The following is a 15,210-nucleotide window of genomic DNA, read 5'->3' on the forward strand; positions in this document are numbered from 1 at the left end:
ATGCAAAAATTAAATTGGATTTTGAGCATTTGTGCATAGTGGAAATTAAAGAAATGAGCCATAAATGTGCTGAGATCGATACCCTTTTATCAAAGATTATTTGCAACGTCAAAGGAAAGGCTTTAAAAATAAAAATGAAAAAATTAAAGGAACTTAGAAAATTTCAGTTCAGTTTCGACTTAGACTCAGGAGCCAAGCCAGCTTCTATAATTTAATTAAAGCAAATTGGATTCGGCATGCATGTCCTCATGGGTTGTGTTCCAGATTTTCAGATTGAAGACTAAATGCTATGCGAGAGTGCCTTATAAATATAGAGTGTTTGAGTTGCGTTTGCAATTAAAGTGATCTAAATCCATTAACATAACGACAAATGGAACCGAAAACTTTGCCAAAACTGCAACAAAGTTCTCATAAGCAACTTATGCAAAGCAACAAATTTTCTTAAAAGCTCCGCTCAGCTGAGCTCAGCTCTACAATTTAGTCAACTTGCCATCGGTGACTGAGTGCAGCAAACAACTTGCTTGACAACTATTTCCACAAAATATTTTTAAGTCCTCTTTTCCATTCCATTTAATTTAGTTTTATTTTTTTTAACAACTTAAGAGCGGAGCGTGCTGCATCTCATCTGCATATTGTTGGCTAAAATGTTGCACCTTTTAGCAGTGACTGCACTCAATTTAACGCTGTAGCGCAAATGAATGCGCCCTCGACAGACGTTTGAAATTTGGTTGAGCTTTAAGTCCAATGATGCCAACTATAACTGGGAGGTGGTGGGCGAAAGCCATTCCCTTCGGACCAGTCTCCGGCTGGCAGCCATAAACTTTTGCGCAACTTTTGTGTGTGTTTCTCATGGAGTCCCCCTCATCGACCCTTTCCGCATTGCGAAAAATGCGCATCACGTTCTGCGTTTGGGGACTTTGCAACGTTCCTAACGTATTTACCTAGCAGCGGCATTTAGCGCCAACATTAAACAAGGATCGACTCAGAAATCAGCCACAGTCAGTAGCTGGATAGCGCCACGTCTAGCCTTTAATGACCAGACCCAGCATAGGCATGGGGACATGTAGTTAAATATTTTCGAAATTAATCAAATTTTCATAATCAAATTTTTTGGCTGAAAAACAAACACTCCTTTAGGACTAGACTACGGAATTGAGCTGTAAGTCATGAAATGCACTTGATTTGCGAGCGTTATCAATATTTAATTATCAGTCTTTGCTAATGATTAATTATTTATAAGAAAAGCTAAAAGTTGCGAAAACATGTTTTTTTCCTTTGGTTCTATGAATTCTAGACATTGTTGAAAATATTTTAAATTTATTGAAAACTTTGTTTTTAATTGCATTTAAAATGAATTTTAGAATGAATTGTTTTAATACTTTTGTGTTAAATTTGAATTTGAATTTATTATTATTTGTAAAATTAATTAAAATTTTTTGAATTATTTAAATCATTTTATATATTTTATAAAAATATATATTTTATAATATAAAATAATTTAAAAATTTGAACAATTATAAAAAAGTTTAATTTTAATTGTAATTTTTTTATTTTAATTGAGCTTTCAGAAACACCTTAACTACGTTTCCTTAAATTTCTTATATAACTCTCTCTTAAGAATTCCATTAAGATTTTGTTGTCTAGTGTCGTTGAATATAAATGTAGTGTGATGGTGGAGACATGAGACATTGTATATTAACGAGAGGCTAGACTTCTAGGCAATTCGCAAAGCTATCCGCTTCTCTCTCTCTCGCTTTCTCTCTCTCACTCTCTTTCTGTACTCTGTTCTAAGCTAGCTATAAAATTGTGTTTGCCAATGGCAAAGTCTCTGACGCTCAATTTCCGAGATTTGTGTTTACATTTTTTCAAGCTCAATTTTTTCTTTATGCGTAATTATTTATTTATGACTTAATAGACTGACAGCTGAGGCCTCTAAATGTCACATACATCTAGCCAAGCTGACATTCAGTGTGTGTCATTCAATGCATAAGCAAACAGACATTGGCCTACGTCGCATGCAGCATGCCGCATGCCGCATATTTCCCATTCCCATTCTACCTGCCATGTCCAATGTACGCCCACTTTTCGCACATTCTGTTTATATTTCTTGCGTTTCGTTTTGCTTTTAAACAAAGCTCATAAATTTACGCTCGTTTTTGTTACGCATATTTATTATGTCGCTCGCGCGCTCTCAGCTAAAAGCATGCCGTGCATACACACGCCCACTCACATATATACAGATATTTTCGTCGCATGCCACACCCCACGCGAATCACTGCGCCGTCCAGGTGCAAACTTCATTATTTACAGTCTGACGCGTCGCGGCGACGACAACGTGGATTATGTGCCACTTGGCGAGGCAGAAAGGACGGGGGCGTGGCAGCATTGGGGCGGCAACCTTTTAATTCTAATACAGATGGGAGCTGACAACAACACCTGCACCACTACCAACAACAACAGTAAAAGTAACAGCTGCGGCAGCTGCCAGTGATTTGCATTATCATGCATTTTATGCAATTCGTTTACGCTCTGGCATTTCGCTGCTCGTCTTTTTGCATGATAATGAATTGCACTTTGGTACACCTATTAACTACCGCGTATGTGTGCGCCGGCTTATCACCTGGCTTTGATTTGAGTGCATTGCACGGCGGGGGTTATCAATGCAACGGCCACAGTAGCCTCAAGGTTGCCAACAACGTACCCAAGTCAAATAAGTTAAACATGAAAAAGTTACCACACACAGACACTAACACATACACTAGCCCACACACACGCTCAGACACACATGCATGGCCAAAAGTCATGCAAAACTTTTGGCACACTGCAACTTAACTGCCACACCCCCACGCCCCCTTTCAGCGACTCTCTGGACGCTCATTTACAGCGCCCGGCTGAAAGCCATAAAAAAGTTATCTTGTCGCACAAAAAGTGTTCACAAGGCAGAGAAATAATAAAAAATAAAAAAAAAACTTCTTGTCTTTTGCGGTCATCCATCGATTTAGCGCATTAAAACTTTGCCCGAAATTTCCCACTTCCCATTTTCCATTTGCCTTTCAATATTTGGCTTTTACAATATCTGAGCCACTTTAAGCTGATTGAATTTTCAAATTTGCTATATTATTGATATTCTACGAAATAATTTTAGAAAAAAGCTAATAAAATTTAACGCTGCTTGACTAAATAATGGAGACTAAATTAATATAATATATAATAAAAATAAAAAGATTGTATAATAATTGCTTATTTAACTGTTTTAAGTTGAGATATTTTAAATTTATTTTTGATATTACAAAATCTAATTAAATTCGTTTTTTAGAAGTTCTGTTTAACGCAAATAAATTTTATTTTCATCGTACTTTAGACTTGATCTAAAGCTGGAATTATTTTCCTTTGGATCCCTTGCCTTTGGCTTGTCTAATTGAGAAATGTTTATCCACTGAATTTGAGCCGGGCCGCTCCATTAATGAAGTTTCTCTGACTTTTTCTTGAGATTATTATTGTTGTTGTTGGGGCACCGGACAAACATAAATTGAATTGTCTGTTTCATTTAAAAGGCGGAAAAAGAAAGCAAACGTGCACAAATTTCATGTTCGTCCTTGTTGTTCGCACTTTATCAACTTTTGCTTTGCGCTTTGCCTTCGCGCCTCAATAAATAAATGAAAAATCTTTGTAGGGACGATTTTTCCTTTCTGCCATTGTTTACAATTGTTGCCGTTTGTTGTTGCTACGCACAGCAGGGTGTTTCCTATATAGCCAAAGTATACTAAAAAAGGCTCGTCCTGACATTCCCGCTTGTTGTTTATGGCACCTTTTTCACTTTATTGGAGTTGTGTTCTGTGCTTTGTCTTCAGCTTCAAGTATTTCAATATAAAAAAACGCAAAACAAGAGTTTTTTTGTTTTTTTTTTTTTGCGGGTTAAGGGGTGCATCATAAATCATTTGAAGAGGCGCTTGGCGTGAGCTTTGAGCGCAGACCTTACTCCCTAATGAGACAAACTTTTTTACATATGCTCGAATCTGTTTGTTGTTGTTGTTGCTGTTTTAACTGTTGAATGACCATAACAGATAGCGAGCCATTGGCAGCGCAAGTCCGTTAAAATTGCATTTAAATGCCTGGACAATTTATATGTTAAATAAAAGCTGCGACCCGGAAGTGGAAAGCTTAAGCAAATTGAATTGAGTTTTGGCAAATTTCGTTGCTGTTGCTGCTGGTGCTGCTGCTGCTGCTGCTCCTGCTGGGAGCTGCTTAGCTATTTAATGCTCGGAAATAATAACTGTCTTTTGGCATATTCCAAAATCTGCTTACGCTATAATTTCGCCGGGATGAAACATAAGCATAAGCCGCAGCTCAAGCGCTTTTAAGGTGCTTAGAAATAAGTGTTTGGTAAGACTAGCAGATTATTTGCTCTGCTCCACAAAATAAAATCGTTAAAAATATTTTGACATGGGTATATACAAATATATACACTTGACTTGTAACAAATTTAGCATATATTACTGATTTTTTTATATATATTATTTGTATGCATATAAATGCCATTAAATATGACAAATTTGCCAAGCTATAAAATGTTAACATTTCATAATGATTTTATTAAATATTAATATCAAAAAGTTAAAAAAATTTGTGCTTTGTATTTTTTAGACCTTTATGTTTATCTAGCGAAAACAAAAACAACAATCAAGCGTACAAAAATCCTTTGAAATATGCTGATATTTCTATAAATATATACGAGAGAGTTTGGTAAAGCGGGCGATTTGATGAAATAAAAGCGAAGCGGCCTTAAATTTGCCACATTTGCTGATAAAATGGGATGGCAACGGCAGCGGTGGCGGCGGCTGCTACTGCTGCTGCTTAAAAGTGAGCCATGCATAATTTATGGCTTATAAGGCCAGCAGGAGCTGGCATCACCAAGGATATGTGACTGAATTTATCTAACACTGGCAGCCAACGCACAGACATACATGAATATATATACGAGTATATACATACAGACATATATATGTTATACAAAATGAAGCTAGTTTTGAGCAGCGCTGTGTGGCTTATCAGCTGTCTTTTACATTTCTTTAGATATGTGTTTTTTTGCTTCCAACTGCATGAATATTTATGCTAACGATATTGAACGCCCTATATATATGCATATATATATTGGCTACTTATACCACTTGTCTAAGAGCTGCTTGAAAGTCGTGCCACAATGCTGTGTCGCAACGTTGCTCGTTGTTCTTGTTGTTCCTAGCTGTTTACGCGGCGTATGCGCAACGTGGCAATCGACTAAGTTACTGTCGCTGCTCTTAATGGTCGTTTGTTCACATCTCATTTGTACACATAAGAAAAAAACTGATGCCCGACATTAGTTTTGTTGCTTCAGACACGCCCACACACAGTAAATGACAGTCAAACCCAAGACAATAACAGTAAATTGAGCTACACTCGAACCAGTTGAAGTTTAACTGAGCTCAACTATTGATATCTTATCCTAATGGCTATCAGCTTAAGGAAACGAACAGACGAGCTAATATCTAAAGCAAGTGAAGGTCTACTATAATATTTATTTTTAATATAAGAAGTTGAGCTGTCTACTCTAGCGAAAAATAAGTAAACTTTAAGTATATGCTAAAGTTTCCATATTATTTGAGCTGAAGAAGCTGTAGCCCTTCAGGTGTTTAGCATGCGATCATGTTTTATTCTGCATTATATTTTGCTTAAATTATAAACTCATACCGGTATCAATGGAGATGGCATATGTGCGCTGTTGTACATGCTGTAATAATCCGCTGAGGAGCAGCAGTCGGCAAATCGGGAGCGTATATCTGCGTATTAGTCCCATGTTGCCAACTTTGCCAGCTTGTTCACAAGGCCTCAAACGTTAAATTGTATTAGATTATAATGTGGCCTAAGTGCGTGCTTGAATTATTCAATAAAATTTTTGTTTCTCCTGGTTATTGCTGTTCTGCTTCTTGCCTTTGCTTTTCGTAATTATTTTAAATGCGTTTCTTTTTTATATCGTGCTGGCCGTCAAAAATGTTTATGTTAATCGGCGCTGAAAAGTAGGCAATACTTTTTATTTAGCATTAAAATTTTGAGTGACAAGTGGTCATAGACTGCTTTTATAAGACGGATTTTATACTGCATATTTTGTATGTAATTACTTTTATTTTTTTATGCTTACGAATTCTTTTTTTAAGTTTAGTTTTTGTTATTTTCTTACATTTTTTTTTAATTTTTATGATGTAAAATTTAAAATTTTAATATTACTTAAATATCTGAAAAATATTTATATATAAGTTAATAGACTTGGAGAAAAATTTAATCTATGCAAGTTTTCATTTTCTTAAAGAATATATATAATATAAATTGTAAATTGTATTGATTCAATAATTTTTTCAATAAATTTAACTAATTGAGTAGTGTTTTGCTTAGATATATAATTTATAAATAAATAAAAATTTTTTTATTTATAAAATAATTATATTATTCAATAATTTTCTTTTGCTTTGTTATTTTCGTTATTTTTTATTATTGAATCGATTTTAAAATAATGCAAAACTATATTTATTTAATTATTTATTTTATTATTTATTTGAGAAAAACAAATCAAAATTAATTTGCCTTTGTCCTCTAGTAAATTGCGATTTAGCAAAATCATTTGACGACGTTATGAATAATTGATTGATTGACGTTTTAGAATGTTTGAGCTTTGCTTTGACCATGAATGTTTGATTTCGCGCTATGTTTATTTAAATTAATAATTAGTTTAACATATTTGTTGTTTATTTTAATGCACATCTTTCACCTTTCACCTGTCACCCTTTTTTTAATTTTAATTCCACATATAGTTTGATTTATTTAACTTTTTGTATGAAAATATCATTTGTGTTTGTTTAATTTATATTATAATCGTACTCTCGTTGTTGCTGTTGCAAATGTTTTAATTAAGCTGCAGCTCAGTTCTGTATTTGTGTAATAATTATCTTTATTTTCATTGTGAATTATTTTTAAGGCTCTTTGTGTGTGCGTGCTTAATTTTAATTGCAATTATTTCAATTTGAATTGTTTGTCATTGTCATTGTTGTTGTTGCTGTTGCTGTTGTTTTAAAATATTAATAATGATAATGTGGCATTAATGATGCACCTTATGCCACTTAACAGACGCACTGGCAGCATAAGCATCTATGACAATTGTTGAGGACATGCCAGGATATTTGTGTCAAGTTCATGAAATGCCAAACAGAAGCCAAAATCAAAATTCGAAATGTGAAGTTCGTCCGCTAAGAGCAGCGGCTAAGAGAAAGCGAAAAGTAAAACAACAAAACGACGCGCAGAAGCGTGAAAAACCAACGGGAAAACTATGGGCACAAAATATGGCAAAGCTACGGCAAGGCCCAAGCCAAAAATGTTTCCGCTTAGAGTTGGCGCCACTGCGAAGTCAAACACAACAAACACACACGCACACCAAAGCATTTATAAATTTTTGTTTAAAATTTTTAATAATTTTTTTTTAGTATTTTTAATTTCATGTATATTTTGATTTTTGTCACTTGTTTTTAATTAGTTTTCGGCTACTTTATTTCATTTACTTAAGCTTCGCCTTTTTGGGGTCTGCTCAGTATTTGTTGCGCTCCTTTTCAACTGTCTCTGTGGTTCGTCCTGTTGCACACACACGTCCGTTTTAATGGAAAGTTCGTTGCCAACTGAGTTTTAAGCACAACGCGGCGTATCTTAAAAATATTAATCTGCCCGCCCAGCAGCATCCAAAAAGCAGAAACAGGCTGTTCGGCGAGCGCTTCTCGAGCTTGCGCTCAACAAATTTTGATAAGAGCCAAGCGACAGACACTCAATGCGGAGTCGCATAGTCAGTGAGTGAGTTTCAGAGTGTATGAGTGAGTGAGTGTATGAGTGAGTGAGTGTATGAGTGAGTGTCTATGACTGAGTGTATTCTCTCGTTGTGAGTCAGGAAATGTTTACTTCGCTTATCAAGCGGTAGTTTACGCTTCAGGACGCTGTCTATACCTAATCAGCTGTTATTTGTCAACAAAACAAAGTAATAAAATAAATACGATTCTTAATAAGAATCGTACGTAAACCCAAACAGAAACAAATAATTCATAAATATATTTCTGATTAGGTATAATTAGGTTTGGGCTGTGAGGTAAAGGCGAACGTAGCTATTTGGTACCTGAGTTAATGACTAAGTTGAAGTTTTGAATTATATATATATAAATATATAATATATACATATTATATATATAATTATAAATAATACTGATGCTGAGCTTAAAGAAGAACTATAATAAACGAGAGTTCATCAGAGCTGCGTAGCTTCTAGTTTTACTTAAATTCATAAATACTTACGCAGGGTATGCACTAATTGAGATAACTAGGTTGCACATCTAGTAGTCGTACTAGTTTAGTTTGTTTCTTGCTGTCCAATTAGCCTGAGACGCATTAATATTTAAAGATAAGAATAGCGATAAGAATTCATCTTCTGACGCAGTCAGACGCTTGACCTAGTAGTGTTTGCTGAGTGGGGAATACCAGATACACATATATATATATATATTTATATATATATATATAATTATATATATATAAAGAATATTCCAGATATAAATAAAGGTATATATTTATATTACATATTAACCAGCTTCTGGTGAATTGGGTCAAGTTCGGACCGCTTTCTATTTGCTTTGCATAACGATTTTTTAGAGAAAAGCATCTCATTACCTCGCCTTTACACAATTTATCTCTTTCTCTCTCTATCTCTGACTTTCTCTCTCTCTCTCTCTGCTTTTGTTAAAAGCTCAAATGCTAATTGTTAAGTCGCAATTGTAAAGTGCGCGATAAGTCGGAGAGTAGATAGGATTATATGCGCTATATCAGCGAAAATAATACCAAATGACCTCACGACTTCCTTATGCATAAGTCACAGACAATATTTCAATTAAGAATCTGCTGCTTATTGCTTCTAATCAGTTGGATTTGCAAATATTTGTGCTAATAAGTAGAAAGTAACCTTGAAAGTAAATAAATATATATTTTTAATAAGAATAGCAACTGCAGTGATTATAATTATATTATAATTGTAGTAATTATAATTATATATATATAATTATAATTATTAAAAATATATATAGTTGTAATCTAATACGAATTGTAACTAATACGAATAGTTAAGCTGTTAGCGTGTTCACTGTTTACTCTTATATTTCAGTAGATTTCTTTCCAACATTATATAATAAATATATTCTTTAATCAGCGCGTAATGCATTAGCCTTATCTTTGTTGTTCAATTAACTAAGACAAATTGATCAAAGTACATTTGAATATTGTAAATTCTTTTTTTTGCCGGAATTGTTGTTCCTTTTCTTTAGATTTTTAATAATAAAACAATTAGTTCTTATTTCGTGCTGTAAACATGTCATAAATGCTTATCTATTAGAACTTAAAACTTCAGTTGCAAAATTTCAAGTCACAGAAACTAAAATTTCGGTGTAAAATATTTTTCTGCGTTTAAGTAGTTCACAGCAGCTAAGACTGTAGCGTCTGCGTATTTATATTAAATATATTAATGTTATCATTTTCGAGTTGAGCCACAATCAAACAAGTTAAGCTTTTTTTGCCAGCTGTTCTGCTTAGTTCTGCTCAGCTCTTGGTTTAACTTGTTTGAAGCTCTAGCTTGCTGGGAGCATGATGCAATGGCTTAGTTAGATTGCACTTGACTTGCTTTAAATGCTCGCCAAATAAGACTCAACTTGTGCTTAGCTGCTGTACGCGTCCCAAGTGCTACCCTCCGCACTTGCCACACTCTAGTTTACTACGCTCTGGTACTCGCTCACAGCACAGTCTGGCTCAAGGTTGTTGTTTATGTGCAACATTTTATAATTACAGTTCAGTTTGTTGAGCTTGGCCAACAGCTTGAACCAATTGAAATTATTGTTTTAATGGGAAAATGGTTAGAAAACTATAAAAGATTTTATTTAAAAAATAAAAACTATTAAAATGTTTTTAATATTATAAAATGAATCATATATATATATAAATATCTAATCAGAAATTTAAATTAAAGCAATTCAGCTATTTATTTAATATTCTATACTTTTTATATTTTCATAACAAAATATCAATAAAATGGTTTCCCTTCTTTTTAACTTTATATTATATATAAAAAGAATTTTATTTGTTGTTGTTATTGTATTTGTAGTACAATACTGTGCTTGCTTCTCAAGGTATGCCCAATATTTCAGCTTTCACTGTTTGGTCTAATTTAAGTGCCAGCCCCAAAAGTATGCAACACAAAATTACAAAAGTGTTGCCAAATGTAAGCACGAGTAAATCAGAAACTGTAAATTAAACACAAAGAGCTAATAAAAAGAAATACACACACACATAGAGACAGAGAGAGAGAGGAGTATATCTCTAGATAAATCCAAATATATACCTACTATGTATATCGGAGTAAAAATGAAACGAAAACAAATTTAGTTTGGGGCAGTTGAGTGCCCACCTAACATGACACTAAATAAACAGGCAGTTGTTACTTACTCAACAACGAAGCCAAATAAATAGTGAAACACTAAAAACCAATACAAAAGTAAACATGCACACTCACACATACACACAGCTAAGTAAATGGTTAGTTCTGTGACATTTTCTAAATTGAAAAACTACAAAATGACTGACATCAGATTATAGTGTGCGAGAGGACAGATTGAGGTGGCTTTAGAGGGGGTTGAGAGGGATGTGGGGCGGTGATTGCAGCACAATGACAACAGCTGTGACCATTCATTCAAGTCCAGAGCCATGTGTCTTGACTTTGGCCTAGGCGAAGCTTAACTTAAAATATTGTTTGTACTTTGCTTTGGGCCAACAGAACTTGCACCTAAACTTGAATGAAACTCAATTGTCTAGAGGCACAGCCATTCGAGAATGACCCCCATAAAAGTGACATAATGTTAACGACTGAGACTTACCTTGAAATTTACATTGCTCGATCAGCTCATCGCTGTGATCCTTGCAGTCGGTGTCGCCATCGCAGACAAATCGAATGGGTATGCATTCCCCGCTTTCCTTGCAGCGGAACTGCTTCTCATCGCAAAAATGTGTCAGGCTTTGAGCTGCAGCATGAAAGAGAGAGAGAGAGTGAGAGGGAGTGTGAGTAAGAGAGCAGATCTATGCGAAATCAAATACATATTAATTCATTAAGTTCAGTTTCTTCGTGGCCTAATCAAATTCATAACTAACATTTAAGTTGAAAACTTTGGCTCGTTAACAACGTTGCGAACCGCACAATGGCGCCCATTAAAATAGTGGGGCGTGGCAGGGATGGGTTTGGCGGGACTGGGTCAGAGGAGGCTTTTGTGGCTCTAGAGCGTTGACAAGCTTTAAGACCTTTCTAAGGTCGGGGCCAAAAAGCTGACAATAAACAAAAAACTTGTAAATAATAAAGTGTGGCAGGCCTTGTCCGTGTGTCAAAGTGTGTGTGTGTGTGTCTGTAAAGGGGTAAACCGCAAAATACGCCGCCATAAACAAAAGGACACAAATTTTTGAAATTAATAAGCGCAAATACAAGGCGAGCTTACAGGATGACAGGCAATGTGTAGGTTATGCGTATATGTGTGTGTGTGTGTGTATGTCTGTGTGGGTATGTCTATGTATGTGCGTAAGCCCTCAACTGGGACTCATCAATCGTTTATGGCTTTTGGCTGTGGGCTTAGTGACAAATTCGTTTGTAAGCAAAATGGCGACAGTCGCAGTTCCGTTTAGCCATTAAATAGCTAAAGATTCAGCGGTTTCAGCGTAGGTATAGCTGCTTGCGTCTGAGCTGATTGCGAAATTAGCTGTGCGCGTGTGTGGGTGTGGGTATAGCAGCTGCTTAATCCAAAAGTGTTTCAAGTTAGCAAAACCATGTGTTATTCGACATTTAATTGTGCGTACTTAACTCAAATTGACAATTGCTTAAGCACGGCACAAGACATGCACGAGCTGAGCACACACACACACACCCATACACAGAGAGATGCACGTTTAATTATAATTGCAGACAATGTCTCTGTGTGTGTGTGTGTGAGGGACTCGACATTGTCTGCACACAGCAACACACTTCATTATCGTGAGAAGTTCAGAAATTTAGAGCAAAGAAATTTTTTTTTTTTTTTTTTTTTTTTTTTTTTTTTTTTTTTTTTTTTTTCGTTTTTATTTCTTTATTTTGTTGCAGCTTATTGTCTTAGACTCTATAGCGCATTTAGCTCTAAACCTTAACTAATGGGAGGGCAGATATGCCAATTATTCTGCACTTGTAGCTACTATCTTAATTAGTTCTAATATTGTCTAGAGGATGCAATCTCTTCAGTCTTCGCCTATTGTTGTTTATAGCCAGGTTGCTTGCGAGATGGTTAGGATGCGCTGCAAGTCTGTCCGCGTATCTTGAACTGTGTCGCCCAATGAGTTCAGCAACTGTGGGAATTGCTAAATCCCTATGTAAGACTGAGTTTCTTACAAACCAGCTGGCTCCAGTCCATCTGCGTAGTGCTTTATTCTGCAGGGTCTGAATTTTGTTCCTTGTAGTCTTCGCCGAGGAGCCCCATAGAGAGATACCATATACGAAGGTTGGGACAACTATTGCCTTGTAGATGGCGGCCTTGCTGCTGTAAGACAACTTGCTTGAAGCTCTCAGCATCCAGTCGAGGGTTTTTAGCTTGCTTTTGCATTTTGAGGTTACTTGACTTATGTGCGCTTTAAAAGTCAGCCTTCTGTCAAGAGTGATACCAAGGTACTTTACTTTTGAGGCTTTGGGAATAGTGGGCCCCAATGCAACGCTTGGGCAATCTCCTCTTCTAGTGGCGAAGGTAGTATGTACAGACTTTTGTGCATTAATGGTGATACACCACCGTTTTGCCCAGCGTCCGAAAGAGTCCAGATATTTTTGTAGTGAGTCTGAAGCTTCTTGCGCAGATACGTGACGTGATAAGATGGCGGTGTCATCTGCATAGGTCGCTATGAGTACTGCATCTGTACTTCCTATATTTGGCTCGGGAGTTGGCATATCTCCTGTGAATAAAGTATAAAGTGTTGGGCCTAGAACACTACCCTGTGGTACTCCAGCCATAATTGGTCTAGTCAAGGATACTGTTTGCCCCCTTGACACTTGGAAGGTTCTTCCAATAAGGTATGAGGATAGCAACGCGAAAAATGGGGCTGGAAGGGTGGTCCTCACTTTCTGCAGCAGTCCCAGGTGCCAAACTCGATCAAACGCCTGTTTGATGTCTAAAAAGACGGCAGAGCAGTACATCTTTTCTTCAAAGGCTCCAAGGATATGGTGCACAACTCTGTGAACCTGTTCCGGTGTTCCATGCTGTCTCCTGAAGCCAAACTGATGGTTTGGAATGGCCTCCTGGCGTCCCAGATGTGTCAGTACTCGTTCCAGAAATATTCTTTCGAATATTTTGGAGAGTACTGGCAACAGGCTAATTGGTCTGTACGACTCAATTTCTCCCACGGGTTTGCCAGGCTTAGGAATCATCACAATCACGGCGCGCTTCCAGCAGGCTGGAAAGTGCCGGATGCGGAGCATGGCGTTGTACACCATAGTTATGTAGTCTATGGTGGAGTCAGGCAGTGCTCTAAGGACTCTGCCGTTTATTAGATCATATCCAGGGGATTTTTTTGCCTTCACTCTTCTGATGTGTTCAAGAACCTCTTCTTTTGTACATCCAGTTATCTGGTCTTCAGCTGGGAGGGGCGAGAGAACGATGTCTTCTGTTGCTTCGATTTCTGAGGCCTCTGCGGTAATCACCGGCGTGAATTGGTCTTGAAGGTGGTTTGCAAAAGCCTCAGCTTGAGCTTCGTCTCCAATGTGCCAGGAACCAGAAATGCTCCGAATGGGATGACGTCGTATTGGCTGCCGTTTGAGCTTTCTTGTAAATTTCCATAATTGAAACTCTGCGTCAGTGGGCGATTCAGCTCGTACCAGCGCATCGCTGATACACCTCTTTTGAAGCAGGGCGAGAGCAGCTTTAAGATGCCTCGTGGCTTCGTTGTACATGGATTTGGCATCAGGCGTGCGTAATCTTAACCAGCGTCTCCTGGCCCATCTTTTGTGTATTAGTAGGTGTTGGGCCTCCAAGGTGAGGGGGATGTTGTACGGAGACTGTTGTCTTGTTTGGCAAGATGGTGGGGCGGCTTGGTGCGCAGCTTTGACTATTTCTTCCTGCAGTTTGTTTGCTGCGTAGTCCACGTCTTCAGGAGTGTTAAGTTCCATTTCTATGTGCAAAGAGTAATGGAGCTCGCGCCTAAAGACTCCTAAATCTGATCCTGCTGGCAGTAGTTGTTTCCTAATGGGCAAGGGCTGTGGCTGCGCGTGGATTGTGACTATTAGTGGCAGGTGGTCAGAGGATAGGTCCAAGGATTCTTCAATGGTCAATTGCCGGTCACAGATGCCTTTGTAGACAGCGAAGTCGATTGCCGAGGGCCTGTGTCCATTAATTGGGTAACGGGTGGGGGCTCCAGTCGCCAATATGCTGAATTGTAAGTTTTGAATCGCCTCAAATATGACTTCTCCGCGACGATTCGCACTATTGCTTCCCCAAAATGGGTGCCATCCATTCCAGTCGCCGCCGATGAGGGTCTTATTCAACCTTTGGCCTAGAACCTGTTCCATGTGATGATCACACAGACCAGTGTTTGGCGGAAGATAAATTGACGCAACTTCGATCGCTCCAATAGACGTAGGCAGGGTGATGGCTGAGACCTGCATTGTTGCGTTGCAAATTGGCAGTAAAGGTGTATGCGGTATTGTTGCTCGTATGAGGATTGAGGATCCACCAAAGCAGTTTGCTCCTTCACCATGAGCCTGATAGTGTTCGTATCCGAAAATTTGTGTAGTGGGGCACTAATGAGTTTCTGTTATTAACATTATATCTATGTTTTCTTGTGAGAGAAACGCAGCCAGTTCCTGAGTCTTGTTTCTCAGGCCATTGGCGTTCCAGATACCCACACGTAAAGCCATTATTTGTAGGCAAGCTTGGTTATGATGGCCATTAAACTGTTTAGCATGGTTGCTTGTTGGGATTGTACTTCTCGCATCGCTTTGAGCTCGGCATTAATTGCGTCAAACTGACGTTGTTGTTGCTGAAGCATTTCAGTGAACAAAGTGTCACTTGTGGTATTCTTATTTGACGGTCCACCTCTAGCGGCCTGTGCGTAAGA

General features: G+C 37.4%; 1 protein-coding gene across 5 annotated transcripts in view; it reads right to left on the minus strand.

Annotated features, from left to right (window-relative positions):
• The window catches only part of LOC111604983 (low-density lipoprotein receptor), a 45,965-nt gene that overhangs the window by 18,976 nt on the left and 11,779 nt on the right, over positions 1 to 15,210 (minus strand). For 4 of the 5 annotated variants that reach the window (XM_030222774.1, XM_030222775.1, XM_030222772.1 and 1 more), the window contains exon 3: positions 10,977 to 11,120. In XM_030222774.1, the coding sequence (XP_030078634.1) occupies positions 10,977 to 11,120 (144 nt within the window). Of the gene's footprint in view, positions 1 to 5,727; positions 6,047 to 7,583; positions 7,723 to 10,976; positions 11,121 to 15,210 lie in introns of those variants that run through there. The other variant, XM_030222776.1, reaches the window with a different exon arrangement.

Source organism: Drosophila hydei, unplaced genomic scaffold, assembly GCF_003285905.1.
Source record: "Drosophila hydei strain 15085-1641.00,03,60 unplaced genomic scaffold, DhydRS2 tig00000063-arrow-pilon, whole genome shotgun sequence".
NCBI classification, from domain to species: domain Eukaryota; kingdom Metazoa; phylum Arthropoda; class Insecta; order Diptera; family Drosophilidae; genus Drosophila; species Drosophila hydei.